Here is a 23,854-nt window from a genome sequence, read left to right on the forward strand (position 1 = left end):
TAGTTGGAGGAGTAGTAGTAGTAATAATAGTAGGAGTAGTAGTAGTAATAATAGTAGTAGTAGTAGCAATAGTAGTAGGAGTAGTAGTAATAATAGTAGTAGGAGGAGTAGTAGTAGTAATAATAGTAGGAGTAGTAGTAGTAATAATAGTAGTAGTAAGAGTAGTTGTAATAATAATAGTAGTAGTAGTAATAATAGTAGTAGTAATAATAGTAGTAGTAGTAGTAATAATAGTAGTAGTAGTAGTAGTAATAATAGTAGTAGGAGTAGTAGTAGTAATAGTGGTAGGAGTAGTAGTAGTAGTAATAATAGTAGTAGTAGTAGTAATAGTAGTAGTAGTAACAATAGTAGGAGTAGTAGTAGGAGTAGTAGTAGGAGTAGTTATAGTAGTTGTAGGAGTAGTAGTAGTAATAGTAGTAGTAGTAGTAATAGTAATAATAGTAGTAAAATAGTAATAGGAGTAGTAGTAGGAGTAGTAGTAGTAGTGGTAGTAGGAGTAGTAATAATAGTAGTAGGAGTATTAGTAGTAATAATAGTATTAGTAGTAGTAATAGTAATAATAGTAGTAATAATAGTAGTAGTATTCGGAGTAGTAATAATAGTAGTAGGAGTAGTAGTAATAATATTATTATTATTAGTAATAGTAGTAGTAGTAGTAGTAATAATAGGAGTAGTAGTAGTAGTAGTAATAATAGTAGTAGCAGTAGTAGTGGTAGTAATAATAGTAATAAGAGTAGTAGTAGTAATAGGAGTAGTAGTAGTAATAATAGTAGTAGGAGGAGGAGTAGTAGTAATAATAGTAGTAGTAGTAGTAATAATAGTAGTAGTAGTAGTAGTAGGAGTAGTAATAATAGTAGTAGGAGTAGTAGTAATAATATTATTATTAGTAGTAATAGTAGTAGTAGTAGGAGTAGTTGTAATAGTAGTAGTAATAGGAGTAGTAGTAGTAGTAGTAATAATAGTAATAAGAGGAGTAGTAGTAATAATAGTAGTAGGAGTAGTAGTAGTAGTAGAAGTAGTAGTAGTAATAATATTAGTAGTAGTAATAGTAATAGTAGTAGTAGTAGTAATAATAGTAGTAGTAGTAGTGGTAGTAATAATAGTAATAAGAGTAGTAGTAGTAATAATAGGAGTAGTAGTAGTAATAATAGTAGTAGGAGGAGTAGTAGTAATAATAGTAGTAGCAGTAGTAGTAATAATAGTAGTAGTAGTAGTAGTAGGAGTAGTAATAATAGTAGTAGGAGTAGTAGTAGTAATAATATTATTATTAGTAGTAATAGTAGTAGTAGTAAGAGTAGTAGTAATAGGAGTAGTAGTAGTAATAATAGTAATAAGAGGAGTAGTAGTAATAATAGTAGTAGGAGTAGTAGTAGTAATAATAGTAATAGTAGTAGAAGTAGTAGTAGTAATAATATTATTAGTAGTAGTAATAGTAATAATAGTAATAGTAGTAGTAGTAGTTTGGAGGTATTATCCTGTGTGACCAAAGACGTGCTTGTTCCAGACTGGGATCCAGCATGTTTGTGCCAATATAAAGGGGGCGGAGCTACAGAAAGGGCCTTTCACGGGTAAGACTGCAAGTGGAGAGTTTTCTGATTGAATGTACGTCCTTCCTCCTTCAACCATGTCTTCATGTTCACTCTCAGATGACGACACGCCATCAAGCATCTTGGGCGCCCTGCAAACACCAACTCTCTCCTCCACCCTGAGTAACTGTATCTGTGTATATTGCCATTTTTAGCATCAGTAATATTTTTTATGTATATGTCTGATCATTCCATGGACCTAATTGTCTTAAAATGTTCATTTGTGATGCGTATTTGTGTACTCAAGTGCTTTTTGTTTTGTGTGCAGCAAAAACACAAGAAGACAGCGGTGTTGTTCAAATATATAATCTTAGTTCAGTCGTACAGATATATACATTGTATAATAAATAATATTTATAAAAACATAACATTTACGATTATAAAATAAAAAAAGGGCATTATTCACTTTCGAACGTTTGTACAACACTTTGGATGTAGCGGGCGGGGGAGAGGGCGCGGGGCCAGGAAGATGCTAAGTACGCTACAGTATGTCTTCATTAGTACATGTGTGGGCCGGCCTGTAATACCACGTTCAACCTCAGGGGGCAATAGTGCGTCCTTGTAGCACGGACAATGCATTGTTTCCCCGAGCTGACGTAGAGATGAAGCGAGGACTTCTGCTTTTATATCCTGTTTAACCTTGTTTTTTTTTAATTAAACTGGTCCTGAAGGTACTTTGTTATTGTGCAATGCTAACATATTCTGATAATACACAGCGCTAATCGCTAGCTATCTTAAATGCTACCATGAATATAATAATGAACTGATTCATGTTTTTGTTTTAAACTTGGCATGTTGCTGGTGGTATGGTGCGTTCCATTTCCGAATCCCAAGCCTCTAGTTTCAACCCGAGTTCGGATTTCTAAGTCGGAAAGTCGGAGAATACTCACTACGCCTCAGTTGTTTATTTTAATGTTGCCTATCCCAACTGTTAACCTTAGCTACAGGAAATACGCGTCTTTAAACATTTATTTTTGCGTCAAAATATAACTTCCTTGTTTTTTAATTTAAATGTCAATAAAAATACAATCCGAACAAAATTTGTTGAACGCTCGGCACCGAGTTGCAGGACGGGAAGGCGATCAGGAGCACGGCTGTCCACTTTGTTTGCTGGTCATATTTGGACGATCACATGACATTTTCAATGATAATAACTGTGCTAACATTGCTAACAATAGCCTCAAGTTTCAACTGCAACGCCCCTGAGATCGGATTTCTAAGTCGGAGAATACTCACCAGCCGCGAGTTGTATTTTTTAAAGTTGGCTATCCCAACTGTTAACCGTAGCTACAGGAAATACGCGTCTTTAAACATTTATTTTTGCTCAAAATATAACTTCCGTGTTTTTTTCTTTAAAAAAATATCAATAAAAATACAATCCGAACAAAATTTGTTGAACGCTCGGCACCGAGTTGTAGGACGGGAAGGCGATCAGGAGCACGGCTGTCCACTTTGCTGCTGGTCATATTTGGACGATCACATGACATTTTCAATGATAACAACCGTGCTAATATTGCTAACAATAGCCGCAAGTTTTAACTGGAACGCTCCCGAGATCGGATTTTTAAATCGGAGAATACTCACTAGCCGCGAGTTGTATTTTTTAAAGTTGGCTATCCCAACTGTTAACCGTAGCTACAGGAAATACGCGTCTTTAAACATTTATTTTTGCGTCAAAATATAACTTCCGTGTTTTTTTATTTAAAAAATATCAATAAAAATACAATCCGAACAAAATTTGTTGAACGCTCGGCACCGAGTTGTAGGACGGGAAGGCGATCAGGAGCACGGCTGTCCACTTTGCTGCTGGTCATATTTGGACGATCACATGACATTTTCAATGATAACAACCGTGCTAATATTGCTAACAATAGCCGCAAGTTTTAACTGGAACGCTCCCGAGATCGGATTTTTAAATCGGAGAATACTCACTAGCCGCGAGTTGTATTTTTTAAAGTTGGCTATCCCAACTGTTAACCGTAGCTACAGGAAATACGCGTCTTTAAACATTTATTTTTGCGTCAAAATATAACTTCCGTGTTTTTTTATTTAAAAAATATCAATAAAAATACAATCAGAACAAAATTTGTTGAACGCTCGGCACCGAGTTGCAGGAGGGGAAGACGATCAGGAGCACGGCTGTCCACTTTGCTTGCTGGTCATATTTGGACGATCACATGACATTTTCAATGATAATAACCGTGCTAACATTGCTAACAATAGCCGCAAGTTTCAACTGGAACGCTCCCAAAATTGGATTTCTAAGTCGGAGAATACTCACTAGCCGCGAGTTGTATTTTTGAAAGTTGGCTATCCTAACTGTTGACCGTAGCTACAGGAAATACGCATCTTTATACATTTATTTTTGCGTCAAAACTTCCGTGTTTTTTTATTTTAAAAATATCAATGAAAATACAATCCGAACAAAATTTGTTGAACGCTCGGCACCGAGTTGCAGGACGGGAAGACGATCAGGAGCACAGCTGTCCACTTTGCTTGCTGGTCATATTTGGAAGATCACATGACATTTTCAATGATAATAACCGTGCTAACATTGCTAACAATAGCCGCAAGTTTCAACTGGAACGCTCCCAAAATCGGATTTCTAAGTCGGAGAATACTCACTAGCCGCGAGTTGTATTTTTGAAAATTGGCTATCCCAACTGTTAACCATAGCTACAGGAAATACGCGTCTTTAAACATTTATTTTCGCGTCAAAATATAACTTCTGTGTTTTTTTTATTTAAAAAATATGAATAAAAACACATTCCAAACAAAATTTGTTGAACGCTCGGCACCGAGTTGCAGGACGGGAAGACAATCAGGAGCACGGCTGTCCACTTTGCTGCTGGTCATATTTGGACGATCACATGACAATAACCGTGCTTACATTGCTAACAATAGCCGCAAGTTTTAAATGGAACGCTCCCAAAATCGGATTTCTAAGTCGGAGAATACTCACTAGCCGCGAGTTGTATTTTTGAAAGTTGGCTATCCCAACTGTTAACCTTAGCTACAGGAAATACGCGTTTTTAAAAATTTATTTTCGCGTCAAAATGTAAATTCCTTTTTTTTTTTATTTAAAAAATATAAATAAAAATACACTCCGAGCAAAATTTGTTGAAATTTGCATCAGCCGCCAGTACCCGCTGTTCTTTTTGCCTAAACGCGGCACCGAGTTAAAGTTAAAGTACCAATGATTGTTACACACACACACCAGGTGTGGTGAAATTATTCTCTGCATTTGACTCATCACCCTTGATCACCCCCTGGGAGGTGAGGGGAGCAGTGAGCAGCAGCGGTGGCCGCGCCCGGAAATCGTTTTTGGTGATTTAACCCCCAATCCCAACCCTTGATGCTGAGAGCCAAGCAGGGAGGTAATGGGTCCCATTTTTATCGTCTTTGGTATGACTCGACCGGGGTTTGAACTCACAACCTACCGATCTCAGGACGGACACTCTAACCACTAGGCCACTGAGTAGGTTGTAGGACGGGAAGACGATCAGGAGGACGGAAACAAGCTCGCTAGTTAGCTAACCATCTAGCTACTGTATCTTACCGTTCGCTCTCCGAGCCACAACTCTTGACGGCTGTCCACTCGGATGATCACATGACATTTTCAGTGATAATAACCGTGCTAACAATAGCCTCATGGATTGTTACTCGACATGTTTTTATTTATGTTTTCCGCTAGCTTCTACGTCCTTGTGCTGCCTCTTCATCCACCGTATCAAAATGCTTCGGAAGAACCGCGTATTTGTCCGCTGCTTGTTTATATTCCGAGAAGTTTCCGGTGGAGGCAGCATTCTGGTTTTCCGACTTGAACGAAGAAGGTGCTGTCATTCCCAGCTCCGACTTGATTTAGGGCTGTATAAGTAAACATTGATTGATTGATTGATTGACTTCCGATGTAAATGGAACGCACCGTTAATTTGGATTTAAAGACATTTAAATTTGCGGGAAAACTGCCAGGGAATATTGAAAAAAGGACCCTCCCTGCAGTACCACCAAGGAGTCGTGGACTTCCTGTTGAAGACCTTGTTTAGTTGTTTGTTGGACTTGCAAAGGTTGAGAATAATGTAGTGGAAGATGCCGTCCAGCTAAAGACTCTGTTTCAAAACATATCTCACCGTGGTGACCATTGTTCACCATAACTCCGGTGTCCAATAGGGAAGGTAAAAGTTAACCCTGATGAGCGTTCTTAAGTCTCTCGTCTATGCTCCCGAAGCGTGCTGAAGCTTGACTTGAGTCAGACCCTGTGGTTGTGGCTCGCAGTTGCACGAGGGGAAAGAATCCTGTTCCAGTTCTTTACAGAGTGGGGTTTAGCAAGGTTTGGCTGAAATGTGGCGTTTGTTAGCGCGTGGAATGAGCCTGCCTGTTCGCACACATGCCGCCTCCTGCATACTTGCAGTCCTGGCCTAGTGGGGATATGTCAGCAATGCGGAGCCGTAAAAATCGGGCCTGGACGTCTGTTGCGTTCGTGTCTCATCAGCTCAGTAGTTTTGAAGACAGACAGCGACCCACTGCTGCTCTCAGTCCCGTTCAGTAGTTAGACAGCGAGGCCTTCTTTGACCCGCCTGCTCAGCTCACCTTTACAGGTCGATTTACCTTGAAAAGAACCATCTCTGTGTCCCTAAAAGCAGTCTGACTGGTTGTAAAAGTGGGGCGTGTTTACTCCAGACTGCGTTTAAGTGGGACAGACTGAGAGAGGGGGGAAATAAATAAAGACACGGGGTAGGTGAAGCTCGGGGATGGTCAGTGCTATAGGGAATCAAAGGTTGTGACGGGGGCGAGCTTATTCCCACAAGGGCGAAGCGTCCGCCGGGTTGAATCAGAGTGGGACGGGAAGTGCGCAAGGAGGGGATGACGTGCAGGGATTTGAGGGACGGGGGCGGCCAACGTAGTCCAGCGTGTCCGTGCGTCCCCCCAACCCCCGCCCTCACTTGCACGTGTGTACGTCGTAAACGCGTACGCACTCCTGACAGCTGACGTAGCAGCACCAGTGGAAGATGCAGTGGCACTTTTCCTTGCGCTTCTCAGTCCGGGTGTTGTGTCCACGGCCGCAGCACAGCAGGTCGCAGCCCTCGATGCCGTGCGAGGACACGTTGCAGGCGCGGTCCCGCGTCCCGAAGGAGCCCGTCTCCTGGTTGGGCTCGCAGAAGTTGGGCGAGCCCTCGTAGTAGACCAGGTCTCGCTCGGTGGGATGCTTGAAGAAGGCGTACTTGACCCGCAGGGTCTCCACCCAACCGCGGGACTCCCGGTGCTTCTCCACCACCATCTCGGAGGCGCTGTCGTACTTGTCCTTCAGGTAGTCGCCCAGCATGCGGAAGTCGGGCTGAGCCCACCAGCAGGTCTTCACCTCGCAGCTGCCGGACAGGCCGTGACACTTGCAGCGCAGGTGCATGTGGTCCAGGATGGTCTGAGAGACAACAAGGAGAAAAGTCAGTGCATTGGTTTTCTCTCCCGCAGCTCAGATGGAATCTCAGATAAAAACATTCCAAAGCCTGCGGGCAAATCTTGCCTTGACGCCACGGACAGAAGTTTCATCAGCGGATTCACGAGAAGAAGAATCCGCTGATGAAACCCAGAAAAGGAAACTTCTAAGTGCAGCTGCAAATTCTCTTTGGCTCACATCATCAGTGGGACGCCCCCAGGCCGCTTCCACCTTTGTCTTGCTCTCAGTCAACATCCATATTTAGTCCCCCAAAATCCCCGTGCTCAGGCAGGTGGCACCGCAGCAGCAGGACAGGTGACATCATACAGGGAGCTGGTGGTGCCTCAGGGCCCAAACAGACAGCATGAGCAGTCCAGGTGGCCAGGAGACGACCCTGCAGGCTGGAATATTTTTTTTTTTCCTTGCCCCTTTTCTTAAATCTTACAGATGATTTTTTAGCAGGGAGTTTTCTGGGTGTGTGACGTGCAGAGCTGAGGTGTGTGTTCGTAAAGCAACTCATTAACAAGTCATTCATGTCAAGTGTTTCCTTTGAGGTGAAACACAAACTTGAAAGTCATTAGATTAGTCACCTTGGAACTTGCTTGGCGGATTGGGAACAGAAGGGGGCTTTTCCCAAAGTGTTCTCAAAAAGTCGGAAATAACTAAGACTCAAGGTTTGATCCACAGTCCCCCTGTGACCATGTCGAAGTACCTTGGGCAAGACACTGAACACTCAGTTGCTCCTGGTTCTGGGTCATCAGTATGTGAATGAGGTGTCAAAGCGCTTTGAAGGTGAAAGTGAAAGTCCACTTCCCACTTTACCCACTGTAGGGTTGGATTTAGAAGGTACTTTGTTGTAGTTCCCCAACCCCAACCTGTTTTTTCCAAGCATCTACAGGGTCCCAATTGTACCCTGTAGGGGTCCGGAAATTACCAAATTAACCCATAGTCCTAAAGATAAAAATTGGGTGACCAAAAAGGTCTGGACTCTTTGAGCACATTTCAGGTGTATCGGGACTTTTAGGGGGGAGTGCATTTTGGGGTACTCTTGGACGATTTGGGGTTTGTTTGGACCTTTAGAGAGAAAATGGTCCTTTTGGGGGTAATTGGGGACCTTTGTGTGTGTTAGTCATTCCCAGACTCCATTGACTATTTTGGATACAAGTAGGCCCCAATCCCTTTGTGGCCCCTTAAAGCTTAGGCCCCATTTAATTAGTGCCCCAACTCTCTGAGAAACTCTGTTTTTCGTTACCCGTTTTTTAATGTATCTACGAGGTCTGAATTGTTGGCCTTGATAGGGTCCAAGAAGGTTCCAGATGAACCCAAATGGTCCTGATGATGAATGGGGTGCCCAAAAAGGTCTGAAAGTAAACCTATAAGGGGTACATAATTAACCTTTTTTTTAAAGTATCTACGAGGTCTGAATTGTTGGCCTTGATGGGGTCCGAGAAGGTCCCAGATGAACCCAAATGGTCTTGATGATTAATGGGGTGTCCAAAAAGGTCTGAAAGTAAACCTATAAGGGGTACATAACGAACCTTTTTTTAAAGTATCTACGAGGTCTGAATTGTTGGCCTTGATGGGGTCCGAGATGGTCCCAGATGAACCCGAATGGTCCTGATAATGAATTGGGTTCCCAAAAAGGTCTGGACTCTTTGAGCACATTTCGGGTGTATCGTGAATTTTAGCGAGGAGTGCATTTTGGGGTACTCTGGGACGATTTGGGGTCTGTTCGGACCTATAGAGAGAAGATGGTCCTTTTGAGGGTAATTGGGGACCTTAGTCATTCCCTGTCTCCATGGACTATTTTGGATACAAGTAGGCCCCAATCCCTTTGTGGCCCCTTAAAGCTTAGGCCCATTTAATTAGTGCCCCAACTCTCTGAGAAACTCTGTTTTTTGTTACCTGTTTTTTAATGTATCTACGAGGTCTGAATTGTTGGCCTTGATAGGGTCCAAGAAGGTTCCAGAAGAACCCAAATGGTCCTGATGATGAATGGGGTGCCCAAAAAGGTCTGAAAGTAAACCTATAAGGGGTACATAATGAACCTTTTTTTAAAGTATCTACGAGGTCTGAATTGTTGGCCTTGATGGGGTCCGAGAAGGTCCCAGATGAACCCAAATGGTCTTGATGATTAATGGGGTTTCCAAAAAGGTCTGAAAGTAAACCTATAAGGGGTACATAACGAACCTTTTTTTAAAGTATCTACGAGGTCTGAATTGTTGGCCTTGATGGGGTCCGAGATGGTCCCAGATGAACCCGAATGGTCCTGATAATGAATTGGGTTCCCAAAAAGGTCTGGACTCTTTGAGCACATTTCGGGTGTATCGTGAATTTTAGCGGGGAGTGCATTTTGGGGTACTCTGGGATGATTTGGGGTCTGTTCGGACCTATAGAGAGAAGATGGTCCTTTTGAGGGTAATTGGGGACCTTAGTCATTCCCTGTCTCCATGGACTATTTTGGATACAAGTAGGCCCCAATCCCTTTGTGGCCCCTTAAAGCTTAGGCCCATTTAATTAGTGCCCCAACTCTCTGAGAAACTCTGTTTTTCGTTACCCGTTTTTTAATGTATCTACGAGGTCTGAATTGTTGGCCTTGATAGGGTCCAAGAAGGTTCCAGAAGAACCCAAATGGTCCTGATGATGAATGGGGTGCCCAAAAAGGTCTGAAAGTAAACCTATAAGGGGTACATAATGAACCTTTTTTTAAAGTATCTACGAGGTCTGAATTGTTGGCCTTGATGTGGTCCGAGAAGGTCCCAGATGAACCCAAATGGTCTTGATGATGAATGGGGTGCCCAAAAAGGTCTGAAAGTAAACCTATAAGGGGTACATAACGAACCTTTTTTTAAAGTATCTACGAGGTCTGAATTGTTGGCCTTGATGGGGTCCGAGATGGTCCCAGATGAACCCGAATGGTCCTGATGATGAATTGGGTTCCCAAAAAGGTCTGGACTCTTTGAGCACATTTCGGGTGTATCATGAATTTTAGCGGGGAGTGCATTTTGGGGTACTCTGGGACGATTTGGGGTCTGTTCGGACTTTTAGAGAGAAGATGGTCCTTTTGAGGGTAATTGGGGACCTTAGTCATTCCCTGTCTCCATGGACTATTTTGGATACAAGTAGGCCCCTTAAAGCTTAGGCCCCATTTAATTAGTGCCCCAACTCTCTGAGAAACTCTGTTTTTCGTTACCCGCTTTTTAATGTATCTACGAGGTCTGAATTGTTGGCCTCGATAGGATCCGAGAAGGTCCCAGATGAACCCAAATGGTCCTGATGATGAATGGGGTGCCCAAAAAGGTCTGAAAGTAAACCTATAAGGGGTACATAACGAACCTTTTTTTAAGTATCTACGAGGTCTGAATTGTTGGTCTTGATGGGGTCCGAGATGTTCCCAGATGAACCCGAATGGTGCTGATGATGAATTGGGTTCCCAAAAAGGTCTGTACTCTTTGAGCACATTTCGGGTGTATCGTGAATTTTAACAGGGAGTGCATTTTGGGGTACTCTGGGACGATTTGGGGTCTGTTCGGACCTTTAGAGAGAAGATGGTCCTTTTGAGGGTAATTGGGGACCTTAGTCATTCCCTGTCTCCTTGGACTATTTTGGATACAAGTAGGCCCCAATACCTTTTGTGGCCACTTGTGGTTAAAAACGGGCCCCTTAAAGTCTAGGCCCCATTTAATAAGTGCACCACACTCTCTGAGAAACTCTGCTTTCCGTTACCCGTTTTTAATGTATCTACGAGGTCTGAATTGTTGGCCTTGGTAGGGTCCAAGAAGGTTCCAGATTAACCCAAATGGTCCTGATGAACCCAAATGGTCCTGATGATGAATGGGGTGCCCAAAAAGGTCTGAAAGTAGACCAAGGGGTACATAACAAACCTTTTTTTAAGTATCTACGAGGTCTGAATTGTTGGCCTTGATGGTGTCCGAGATGGTCCCAGATGAACCAAAATGGTCCTGATGATGAATGGGGTTCCCAAAAAGGTCTGGACTCTTTGAGCACATTTTGGATGTATCGTGACTTTTAGGGGGAGTGCATTTTGGGGTACTCTGGGACGATTTAGGGTCTGTTCGGACCTTAAGAGAGAGGATGGTCCTTTTGGGGGTAATTGGGGACCTTTGTGTGTTAGTCATTCCCTGTCTCCTTGGACTATTTTGGATACAAGTAGGCCCCAATACCTTTGCGGCCACTTCTGGTTCTGCTTTCCATAACCCATTTTTTTTAAAGTATCTACGAGGTCTGAATTGTTGGCTTTGAAGGGGTGTAAGAAGGTCCCAGATGAACCGAAATGGTCCTGATGATGAATGGGGTGCTTAAAAAGGTCTGAAAGTAGACCTATAAGCGATACATAATGAACCTTTTTTTAAGTATCTACGAGGTCTGAATTGTTGGCCTTGATGGTGTCAGAGATGGTCCCAGATGGGGTGAGTTTTTCCTTGCCCGTATGTGGGCTCTGTACCGAGGATGTCGTTGTGGCTTGTGCAGCCCTTTGAGACACGTGTGATTTAGGGCTATATAAATAAACATTGATTGATTGATTGAGATGAACCCAAATGGTCATGAGGATGAATGTGGTTCCCAAAAAGGTCTGGACTTTTTGAGCACATTTTGGGTGTATCGTGACTTTTAGGGGGGAGTGCATTTTGGGGTACTCTGGGACGATTTGGGGTCTGTTCGGACCTTTAGAGAGAAGATGGTTCTTTTGGGGACCTTTGTGTGTTAGTCATTCCCAGACTCCATTGACTATTTTGGATACAAGTAAGTTCCAATACCTTTGTGGCCACTTATGGTTAAATACGGGCCCCTTAAAGTTTAAGCCCCATTTAATAAGTGCACCAAACAATCTGAGAAAGTCTGATTTCCGTTACCCGTTTTTTTAAAGTATCTACGAGGTCTGAATTGTTGGCCATGATGGGGTCCGAGATGGTCCCAGATGAACCCAAATGGTCCTGATGATGAATGGGGTTCCCAAAAAGGTCTGAAAGTAGACCTATAAAGGGTACATTATGAAACTTTTGGGGCTACTTTGGGAACTTTAAGAGGAAGATTCAAGTAATTTTGACCCAACCTGTCTGAGAATCTAATCTCTGATCATAATTGGGGGGGTGTCACGAATCTTTAAATTAGCGAGTAATTCCAAAGCCTGCTTGTGTTGATATATTTTCAAAAACATTCTTGGGTGGTTTTACCGTGCGTCCTGCTTCGTTGTTGTGTCGGTTCATGGCCGAGCGGGCGTCTGGTCGGTTCTCCCTGGCGTCCGCAAACTCCCTGGACACGAGCACCCCAAATTCGGCGTCTTCGCTGCAGCCGCCCCACTTCCATCCCTCCCCTGGGGGTCCTTTGTGGTGGGAGTCGCAGCCGCACATGGTGGACGTCCCCTCGGCGCAGGAGCGCGTGACAGCAAAGGCGACGCCGGCTGAAGCGATGGCGTGGACGAACGCCGACTCTCTGGTTGCTGAGGGAGACGCGGACCAGGCGGCAAACAAGCGAGGGAGGAAAAGAGTGTGTCAATCGTGTTAAACATGGTCAACAGCAACGTGCCAACATCCTGACGCTGCTTTTCAAAGTGCTCTTATGTGACAAAGAAGGCTTCAAATCATTTTCCAATCATTAAAAATAATGCCTGTGGCTGATTTATAACGCGTGGAGCGCCTCGTAGAGGACATGTTTCCGCATGTCCACTCTCCTCTAACATGGAATGAAATTAAAACTTGTGACCAGTTTCAACAGCGAGTTCATCTTGTTACAAGTCTTGGTTTTGCTTGCGTCACCACAAAAGGATGCGACCGGTCAGTCACGCCGACAGTCGGGACGTAGAGTTTAAAACCCTGCTCACCTGGCTTCCCTTGCCAGGATTGTACACACTTTGTTTACTTCTGACTGCGTGAGGACTCCTGGGAAAAGCCCAGTCTCAGTAGTGACATCAGTCCTTTGTGGTGGTGTCAGGGTCTAACGCTCAGTGGGATCTCATGACCTCCTGTCATCCCTGAGGTGTGCTGCTTTGCATCTGGATAGTGTTTCAGGAATGTTATCACCCCCCCGCCCCCCCTACCTTCATCACTACCCATCCCTGTCGAGGGCCCAAGGCCTTCAGGTGAAACCGAGCAGCACGTCAACCCGTTCTTCTCTTGAAACGTGGACTGAGCTGATGCCCCCCCCCTTTGAAGGCAGCAGCTTATTATGTAGGCGGACACCATTGTTTCACAATCGCAGCACACTTGTTGGGCCTCAGCCATGATGCACTGCTGGCTCTTTAATCAAAACATTCACATTCAGGATGGGTGCTCACATAGACTGCATCGCTGTTCAATCAGCCATCTTTACTTTCACTCTTCAATAGTACCTTGGTTTTTGTGCGCACCACTTTTCAGTAGGAATCCAATTTCGGTAAAAAGTTTCTTGGTTATTGCAGGAGCAAACATTGCACAAAACCTGCTTGTCCATTTATTGTCCTGCGCTCCCCGAGTTTTGTTTTGTTTTTATATTTTAGGGTTTGTAGAATTGAATAATTGGATTTACATTATTTCTTATGGGAATAATTTGGTTCGGTTACTCCTACTAATACTACTGTATTGTTTAAAGGAGGTCTACTTTTTACAATAACCAGACTCGCTACGCTACTGTCCATCGACGAGCACAATCAGTAAAACGACAACACATATTTGTACATCCTGCTAACTTAACAAGATAGCACACACCCATCCACCAGCCGAAGCCAAGCTGGGTTCCCCCGAATGAGGACCTGAAAACCCCGGAGCGACTACTCCTCGCCAAGGCTAGCGCTGCTGCTGCTACTACCTGCTGGGCCCATCAATCCGCCATTGTTTCCCTTGTGTCACACTGTGTTATCCACACAAAGAGCCCAGCGACTCGCGCCCCCACCGCCCCTCTCTGCCCAGAGCTGGCATTCCCTAAACTCCCTTAACCAAGCGGCCTCCCCCACACACCCACCCGCTCGCTTCATTCCCTCCACCCTTTCCTGATGCGATGATTTGAAATCCCTTACAGCACGGCCCACCATAAAGGGCTCCGAACCCCCCCACCCACCCAACCCCCATTCACTTCCTGCGGGCATTAGCCATAGGGCGGCCAGTTCGATGTGTCCGAAGCTCTGCCGCCGCTTCGCCCCCCGGTATGGCCTCACCGTTCCAAAGTGCACGCCCGGGCCAGGTTGGGAGTGCTCCCTTTTCAGTCCGTTCATGACAGAGTCAAAAGGGCGTGTGAATGTGGCGTCCGTGGGATCCGGACTGTGTGAGGCGCACACCGGCCTTCATGCACAGTAGGGGTTGAGCGGAGCCCCCCGTCCCCTTTTCTATTGCCTGTAATCTCATTTGGCCTCCCCTCTCCTTTTGATTTGACGAAGGCTCTGGGACCGCTCACATTCATTGGCCTGAGACACACACTGGTGATTATTTTCCAATCAACAACAAGACGAACGTCTACCTTTTTGTAACGTCGAACATGGCGTCGAACAATTAGTATTCTGCTCGTGAAGCACCCGATGAATGTGTGCGGGGTTTTAGTCCCAGTCGACGGGCCGTGCTGACCGCCCCGACGCACCACGCTGTAAACATGTTTGAGGCAAAAAGCAACGACGGCGAGAACGAAAGACGTATAGTGGCAGAATGTGTCAGTGCTTGTGCAGTTCTGCAGCCAGGAAAGGTGTCTATTATTGTAATTGCCCTAGTTAGCCTTTTGGCAGCAATGCTGCGCCTCAGGCTTCAAACTGTTCAAAGCTACATGCGGAGGTTTTGTAACGGCTTGCAATAGCCTTCATGAACCCGCGCTGCTTTGTGCCACACATTAGTCATCCCTGAATGATGCAAACGCGGCGTACCTTTATCCAGGACTGGGCCGAAGATTGCCAGGTTGTCCTTGACGGTGGTGCAGTTCCATCGACGGCCCCGGAACTGGTGCTGGCACTCCTGGATCCCCAATTTGGCGCCCTCTGCCACGCTGGGCATGATCTCGATGTAGTTGCGGCAGAAACGTAGCTGTTTGGGCACCAGGCCTGGGATGGAGCCACACAGGATGGGCTGCTGCCCCAGGGCCAGGGACCTGTGAGGGGAGAAAGTCATTGAGCATCTCTGGAATGCAAGCGAAGAACCAGAACATCTTTTCAACACGACATCTCGCATATCAACTTACAATAGCTGACACGTGATCTGTAAGATATTCAAAAGTGACTCAAATTGCCAACGAGCAACAAAGCGTCAGGGAATTGTGAGTTTCTCAGACGGCTGCAGCTTGAGGCACTTGGGCCTGGGACTTTTAAGTGGCCCCAAATGAATTGGGTCATATCTGAACACGAGAAAGTCCATGGTCTTGGTAAATTTACTAGCAGACTCGAAGGTCCCAATGTACCCCTGAAAGGCCTACTGAAACCCACTACTACCGACCACGCAGTCTTGATAGTTTATATATCAATGATGAAATCTTAACATTGCAACACATGCCAATACGGCCGGGTTAACTTATAAAGTGCAATTTTAAATTTCCCGGGAAACTTCCGGTTGAAAACGTCTAGGTATGATGACGTTTGCGCGTGACGTCAATGGTTGAAGCGGAAGTATTCGGACACATTGTATCCCAATATAAACAGCTCTGTTTTCATCGCAAAATTCCACAGTATTCTGGACATCTGTGTTGGTGAATCTTTTTCAATTTGTTTAATGAACAATGGAGACTGCAAAGAAGAAAGCTGTAGGTGGGATCGGTGTATTAGCGGCTGGCTGCAGCAACACAACCAGGAGGACTTTGACTTGGACAGCAGACGCGCTATCCGACGCTAGCCGCCGACCGCATCGATGATCGGGTGAAGTCCTTCGTCGCGCCGTCGACCGCTGGAACGCAGGTGAGCACGGGTGTTGATGAGCAGATGAGGGCTGGCGTAGGTGGATAGCTAATGTTTTTAGCATAGCTCTGTCGAGGTCCCGTAGCTAAGTTAGCTTCAATGGCGTCGTTAGCAACAGCATTGCTAGGCTTCGCCAGGTTGGACAGCATTAACCGTGTGGTTACAGGTCCAGTGTTTGGTAGTATTGTTGATCTTCTGTCTATCCTTCCAGTCAGGGGCTTATTTATTTTGTTTCTATCTGCATTTAAGCACGATGCTATCACGTTAGCTCTGTAGCTAAAGTGCTTCGCCGATGTATTGTCGTGGAGATAAAAGTCACTGTGAATGTCCAGTTCTCGACTCTCATTTTCAAGAGGATATAGTATCCGAAGTGGTTTAAAATACAAATCTGTGATCCACGATAGAAAAAGGAGAAAGAGTGGAATCCAATGAGCCCTTTTACCTAAGTTACGGTCAGAGCGAAAAAAGATACGTCCTGCACTGCACTCTAGTCCTTCACTCTCACATTCCTCATCCACGAATCGTTCATCCTCGCTCAAATTAATGGGGTAATTGTCGCTTTCTCGGTCCGAATCGCTCTCGCTGCTGGTGTAAACAATGGGGAAATGTGAGGAGCCCTTCAACCTGTGACGTCACGCTACTTCCGGTACAGGCAAGGCTTTTTTTATCAGCGACCAAAAGTTGCGAACTTTATCGTCAATGTTCTCTACTAAATCCTTTCAGCAAAAATGTGGCAATATCGCGAAATGATCAAGTATGACACATAGAATGGATCTGCTATCCCCGTTTAAATAAGAACATTTCATTTCAGTAGGCCTTTAAAGTCCCATTGGACCCCAAATAGACCTCTGGTCCCAAACTACCCCAAAACGGACTTACCAGGAGCCTCATGTATTAAGAGTTGCGTGGATATCGTATTTAAAATAAGCATACCTTCAAATCCAGAAAACCTTGTAAGCAAGGAAAAATTCCAATGTATTAAATCCAAATCCAAGTGCATTTCTTTGTTACATCGCAATCAACGTAGAATTGACTGCAGACGTTTGCGTGGCTGGGCACACTCGGACCACGCCCCCTTATAAACAGACAAATCAAATATAAATTAGCCAAAGTCTGGCTCCTCCTCCACAGTGCCATAGTATTGCAACCATTGGCAGCTGCTGTCCGCCCGACCGGCCAAGCTGGTGCTGGTCAAAGGAAGACATTGAGACAGCAATAGGTGCAAAATGATTGCCCTTACAAATATTAATATTAATATGAAGTATTGGGGGAAAAGTGAATTTTGCGTCCTTGCCTTGATCTTTTTACATTGTTGAAATCAAATGCTGGCAAAGCACGAACAACCACCTCTGTGTGTCGCCAAAGTATCCACGGCCTGTAGAAATGTGCGTACGTGAAGCTTGAAGTTGGCGTGAGACACCGCACATTTCTACATCAAGTACAAACTTGATACATTTCATCTTTGCTGTGTAAAAGTTTAATAAACGAATCCCCTGGTGCTCCAAATGCACCCATTTCCGACCTTTTGGGCAACCTCATTGGGGACATTTTCGTACCCCTACATAGCCTAATTGGGTTATGTAGCAACCCTACTCAATAAATGGAGTAGGGTTTTAACGGTAGGGAGAAAAACGAGTCCCTGGGTTGCTAGTCTCTTGTAACCCAACTTGGAAGACCAGCTAACAACGATGGTAAGTCTTTTCTATGACATCAGCTACTGGAAGTATTGTTACATAATGTGACGGACATTAGGACTGTGCCTCTCAACCCGTAGGCATGTAGCCGGAGGCGTGGTTTGAGACTCCAGTGTCATACTTGTTGGCAGTTTTAGAATAAAGACGTGTCCCTTCACTTGACGTGATCCAAAGTGGCATTCCAAGACAAGGTAATTGTGCCAACGGCGTGGGCCCAGAAAGAGTCTCAAGTCCCGCCCCTACCTGCATGCCTACTGGGTGAGAGGCATAGTCCTTGTGTCTGCCGCAATAATTCAAATAGTTGTGTTGCTTCCGCATTTCATGATCGATGTGGACTTGAAACCTCCTCCCGTCACAGTTTGTGCCTTTGAACTGTCCACAATCCTGGTGAGGAAGACCTGCCGGACACCTGCCCCACCAGAGGAGATTCATTCAACTCAAGACAGCAGAACCATTCACAGTAAGTCTTCATCGACTTATGTACTTCACACAGTCTTTCTGTAAGATTGTCTTTTAATCAATCAATTAGTCAATTAGAGCACAGGTGACATTTTTAGCATTGTCACCAAATCTTTATACTTCATCTTAGCAAGATGTTTTGGCACGAGTAACTTTCATATTTGAACTAGGAATCGATACCAGTATTCAATAGTACCAATTTCAGTACTGTGTTCATGTGGTAATAAATGTTCATTTTTAATGTAACATCAGTACAACAGTCGGGAAGTAGTCTTTGCCACTTAAGGGCAAAACCAACTTTTCTCTCCTATTGGTACCTGTTTTTGTGTATTTGGGATCTGCATAAATGCCCAAAATGTGACATTAAACCATGGAGGCGTGGCGGCGATATTTATAAAATAATCTTGCCTTCTTTCATACTTCCTCCAAATGAGCCGTTTGGGGATTTGCCCAATTTGAGACTTTTTCCCCCCAGTTGTCACGTCAGCGGATTATTCATATATGGTAGAAATGTACCCAAAGACCTTTGCGCGAGACACTGGTGGTCTTGCGCAGAGTCGATAAGTTCTTTCTTTTTTCTCTATCCTCTTGTGGGGCAGACTGGCTCATACATGCGCATGCATCCTCTGCTGTTGCCATTTCTACAAACCCCGTTTCCATATGAGTTGGGAAATTGTGTTAAATGTAAATATAAACGGAATACAATGATTTGCAAATCATTTTCAACCCATATTCAATTGAATGCACTACAAAGACAAGATATTTGATGTTCAAACTCATAAACTTTATTTTTGCTTTGCAAATAATAATTAATTTAGAAATTTCATGGCTGCTACACGTCCCAAAGTAGTTGGGAAAGGGCATGTTCACCACTGTGTTACATGGCCTTTCCTTTTAACAACACTCAGTAAACGTTTGGGAACTGAGGAGACACATTTTTGAAGCTTCTCAGGTGGTTACTTTCCCATTCTTGCTTGATGTGCAGCGTAAGTTGTTCAACAGTCCGGGGGTCTCCGTTGTGGTATTTTAGGCTTCATAATGCGCCACACATTTTCAATGGGAGACAGGTCTGGACTACAGACAGGCCAGTCTAGTACCCGCACTCTTTTACTATGAAGCCACATTGATGTAACACGTGGCTTGGCATTGTCTTGCTGAAATAAGCAGGGGCGTCTATGGTAACGTTGCTTGGATGGCAACATATGTTGCTCCAAAACCTGTATGTACCTTTCAGCATTAATGGCGCCTTCACATATGTGTAAGTTAACCATGTCTTGGGTACTAATACACCCCCATACCATCACAGATGCTGGCTTTTCAACTTTGCGCCTATAACAATCCGGACGGTTCTTTTCCTCTTTGGTCCGGAGGACACGACGTCCACAGTTTCCAAAAACAATTTGAAATGTGGACTCGTCAGACCACAGAACACTTTTCCACTTTGTATCAGTCCATCTTAGATGAGCTCAGGCCCAGCGAAGCTGACGGCATTTCTGGGTGTTGTTGATAAACTGTTTTCGCCTTGCATAGGAGAGTTTTAACTTGCACTTACAGATGTAGCAACCAACTGTAGTTACTGACAGTGGGTTTCTCAAGTGTTCCTGAGCCCATGTGGTGATATCCTTTAAACACTGATGTCGCTTGTTGATGCAGTACAGCCCGAGGGATCGAAGGTCACGGGCTTAGCTGCTTACGTTCAGTGATTTCTCCAGATTCTCTGAACCCTTTGATGATATTACGGACCGTAGATGGTGAAATCCCTAAATTCCTTGCAATAGCTGATTGAGAAAGGTTTTTCTTGAACTGTTCAACAATTTGCTCACGCATTTGTTGACAAAGTGGTGACCCTCGCCCCATCCTTGTTTGTGAATGACTGAGCATTTCATGGAATCTACTTTTATACCCAATCATGGCACCCACCTGTTACCAATTTGCCTGTTCATCTGTGGGAGGTTCCAAATAAGTGTTTGATGAGCATTCCTCAACTTTATCAGTATTTATTGCCACCTTTCCCAACTTCTTTGTCACATGTTGCAGGCATCAAATTCTAAAGTTAATGATTATTTTATCAGTTTGAACATCAAATATGTTGTCTTTGTAGCATATTCAACTGAATATGGGTTGAAAATGATTTGCAAATCATTGTATTCCGTTTATATTTTCATCTAACACAATTTCCCAACTCATATGGAAACGGGGTTTGTAATAGGGCTTGAAAGTGTGACGTGGAAACGCATTGCATTGTGGGTCTTGCTGGATTCTGAATAGCTATTTACATGGGCGACTACAAGACTCTGTGTCAAAGTTGTTCTTTTTTTCTTTAACAAGTTAAAAACATTACGCTAACATGTCGCATCAATAACTGCCACAATCGTGGTCATGATCACGTGAGGAAAAAAAAAATTGGTGAGATTTTTCTCATTTCCAGCGTAAAGGCAAAGCCAAAGAAAGTCGGGTTATGGAGCTGATAAAGAGACGGTCAATTGCCTGTATAGCAGCTGTGAGACGATCAAACATGACTTTTAACACCATCACCTGGTACCTGTTGGTGTGTTCACGGCATTGTTAGACTGGTAAGTTTAAATCAAAACATATTTTATTCAGTTACACACATAGCATTTAGTTGGCTGTTAGCGTTAGCCAATCTACTTGCTGGCTACAAACAACGTACCGTGTTTTCCGGACTCTAAGGCGCACTTTCATTTTCTCAAAAATCGACAGTGCGCCTTATAATCCGGTGCGCCTAATGTACGGAATAATTATTGTTGTGCTGACCGATCTCCAAGCTATTTTTTTTTTGGTACCTGGTGTAATGATAAGTGTGACCAGTAGATGGCAGTCACACATAAGAGATACGTGTAGACTGCAAGATGACGCCAGTAAACAACACCAAAACTTTAAATGTTCCATTGAGAAAATAGAACATTACACACGGCGCTCAAAAATCTGTCAAAATGATTTAGTACAACTTTGGTAAGCTAAGAAGCCGCACAGCTTGATGGATTGTCGGAGCATTACGGCTGCCATAGTCAGACGTACTTTGCTTCAACATACAGTATTATTATGGTGTGTGTAAAAGGACCCCAACATTGCACCTATTAGCAGACATATTATCTGGCATTTTGTTTCGAAAAATTATGCAAAACCAACTTTTGTTACCTTCTCGTACCTGCTGATGTGTATTTGGGATCTGCATAAGTCCTGAAAATTTACACGCATCCGCCATTGTAGTCGATGAGCTTCTTCTCTTTCTATTTCTTCTTGTTATGGGGCATTCATCCTCCGCTGTTGCCATTTATAATACAAAGTAGCGTAGTCTGCCTGCTCCAATTTATATCTGTCAGTAGACTCGCTTTGGAAGCACTAAAAACTACAACTTGGCTGACGGGAAGAAGAAGCTGTCAAAGTGGAAGCATGTAAATAATTATTAATTTAATTTTTGTTTAAAATAAGACCACCCACACAATGGCGCATCCTGAAGAGACGGTCAGAAAGCGGCTTGAAGATGGTCTGTAAAACATAATCTATGCAACATTTTGACCAAAGAACCACCATTACATGTTATGTAGACCACAAGGAAGTGTTTTACATGTAGAAAAACCTCATAATATGACCCCTTTAAGTTGAATGTGCCAGTCTTGTCTTTTGTTGAGTCCTACAAAGGGTTAATACTGTAAATTGTAGGTAATGAAATGAATAGCTAATGCTAATCAGTAGCATGAATACAGCATATCAAATGTCAATTAGCATTGAGCTAGCACAGAAGTTCCTTATCGTTTCTTTCAGGCGGCTCAAATTAATTGCTTTCCAACAATAATGTGAGAAGACAGAAGACGTGGGCTGCGTCCGTGTTTTGACTCGTAAAACACTCGGGACAAGCTCAAACAAAAGCTGCATATTCACCGCAAGACTCCTGTTCATTTGTTCGTACGTTAGCATCAGTAGAGAACTACATGGCGCTGCTGGCAATGACAGGATGCTGGCATCAAGTCGTAATACTAAAGATGACCTCAGGGTGCCACCCAACCAGATCAACAAAAGAATGAAGTCGGCAAAAATAAGGCTGGAACCCAATCATGTGCTCTTTGGTTTTCAAGCTAACAACTTTTCCCCCGACACTGCTTCTTCTCTGATCTGTCATCATGACATCACTAGGAGGTCTGCTGCGCATTAGCTCAAGGGTAGCATTAGCGTAGCTACCTGCTTTGGACTTTTGACGGCTCCAAGAAGCTAGTATTGTACTTCCAATGTGCACGTTAGTTTTCTGGAGTGCAGCATAAGCGTTAGCTGTGTTTGTTATGTTCCTGTGGTGATTTAAAGCACCTTGATGGTGTGATCTGCTGACTCAGCACCTTGATTACACTGTCTTCCTGCATGGCCGCCCATGAATCTCAGTGCGGGGTACGCCCAAATGGATGTAAACGTGCAACAGTTTGTGCGCCGATATTTGCGACCTCACAGTTTGGACGCTCGGGTGATGGCCTCTTGATCCTGGGATGCCGTCTTAGCGAGGCGCTAATGAGTGTCAAGCCCTGAGGGGGGCTGTGTGTGGAGTCTTGCACTACGTGTGCGCCACGCTCATCCCGCCCCGGCTTCTGGGAAGCTGTGAGCAACAAGTCCCGACCGGAGCGGCGAGCGGCAGACCTCCTGAGAGGCAGCCAGACCGGGGGCATCCGCCGCAGGCGCTGGGACAAGCGGCAAAGAGCGGCGGCCAACAGCAGGCTTTAGCAGGTGCGTGCCCCGGCAAGTCCCGCATGGGGCCTCTCGTGGCCTGGGGGGGGGTCTCTGGAGCTAAAGCAGGCCCATGTTGAAGTATGACGGCCGACATGAAGCAGAGGAAACAAAGAGATTCCTCTGGTGTATTCCAATGTGGCCACGCCCACTCCAAGTGGTACAGAATCATTAAGAAAATATTTCAGTGCTTGTTTCATCTCCAAAAGCCCTGAAGAACTCTGAAGAGGTTGTAATTACAGGAGTTTGCACACAGTTGATAACGAGAAACCATGATCAATATGGAGGCCATATGTGGTCTTTGGTTCAGATCATCACAGAGAGTGAGGGATGTCCTTTTAATGCGTTCAGGTCAAACCTAATGGTGACCACTTAGGACCCCACCTTGACCTTTTGAATTACCTTTAAGAAATTAGCAGAACTCCTTGTTTCCTTGGCAATCATGACGAAGTTGTGCGGTCTTTGGACGTGTCGTGTCTTCCTGTGCAGGTGTGACTGTCAGCCTCAACTTCTACACTGAACATTAAACACAAACTTTACACACACTTTTGGAAAGAAAGGCTTCAGGGCTGACAAAGCAGAACGAGTCTGAAAGCCTTCAGGGCTGAGAAGACGAATGCGGGAAGTAGCTTCTTTATGCAAACAGGAAGTGTGTATATCTCGGGAGTGATCTCCTCATGATCGCGTGACCTCTCGACTGGGATGACGTCAGAGTTTCACATCCATGAGGAGTTCAGGCGGTACCGTGAGTTGGCGCAGCAACTCATCTCATGAATTCATCACGCTAGCAGATGCTAGCTGCGCCTCAGGTGTCGTCTCTCTGGTGACTTTGGAGAATATCACTTGGATTCAACCCCACTCTACCTCGTCTATTTGTGGATGTTCTCAGAGTTGCCTGCAAGCCGTCGTGTTGTTAAACAAGACCCTGGCAGAGCTGCGTCTTGTTCTTGTTTTTGTTTTTGTCAGCGGAATACCGAAGACACTGGAAAGACGCTAAGTGGGCCACGGATGGTTGGCGGCTCTGCTCCAGGATTCGACTTTTCCTGGTGGACAAACTCTCTTGTTGACTACTTTTTCTTTGGCACGCTCT

The 23,854-nt window shown here is 44.5% G+C and overlaps 2 protein-coding genes across 2 annotated transcripts in view; one reads left to right on the plus strand and one right to left on the minus strand.

Annotated features, from left to right (window-relative positions):
- The window catches only part of LOC133656091 (vesicle-fusing ATPase-like), a 73,477-nt gene extending 71,251 nt beyond the window's left edge, over window positions 1-2,226 (plus strand). The window contains exons 21-22 of the mRNA XM_062056906.1: window positions 1,505-1,568; window positions 1,647-2,226. Coding sequence (XP_061912890.1) covers window positions 1,505-1,535 — 31 coding nt within the window. The 3' untranslated portion in view covers window positions 1,536-1,568; window positions 1,647-2,226. The remainder of the gene's footprint in view (window positions 1-1,504; window positions 1,569-1,646) is intronic.
- A 773-nt stretch (window positions 2,227-2,999) lies between these two features.
- Window positions 3,000-23,854, minus strand: part of wnt3 (wingless-type MMTV integration site family, member 3) — a 27,279-nt gene continuing 6,424 nt past the window's right edge. Inside the window, exons 2-4 of the mRNA XM_062056907.1 lie at window positions 14,864-15,084; window positions 12,216-12,481; window positions 3,000-7,005 (exon numbers count right to left, since the gene is read on the minus strand). Of these exons, the coding sequence (XP_061912891.1) occupies window positions 6,526-7,005; window positions 12,216-12,481; window positions 14,864-15,084 (967 nt within the window). The 3' untranslated portion in view covers window positions 3,000-6,525. The remainder of the gene's footprint in view (window positions 7,006-12,215; window positions 12,482-14,863; window positions 15,085-23,854) is intronic.

The sequence above is a fragment of the Entelurus aequoreus genome, linkage group LG08 (assembly GCF_033978785.1).
Source record: "Entelurus aequoreus isolate RoL-2023_Sb linkage group LG08, RoL_Eaeq_v1.1, whole genome shotgun sequence".
NCBI lineage: Eukaryota > Metazoa > Chordata > Actinopteri > Syngnathiformes > Syngnathidae > Entelurus > Entelurus aequoreus.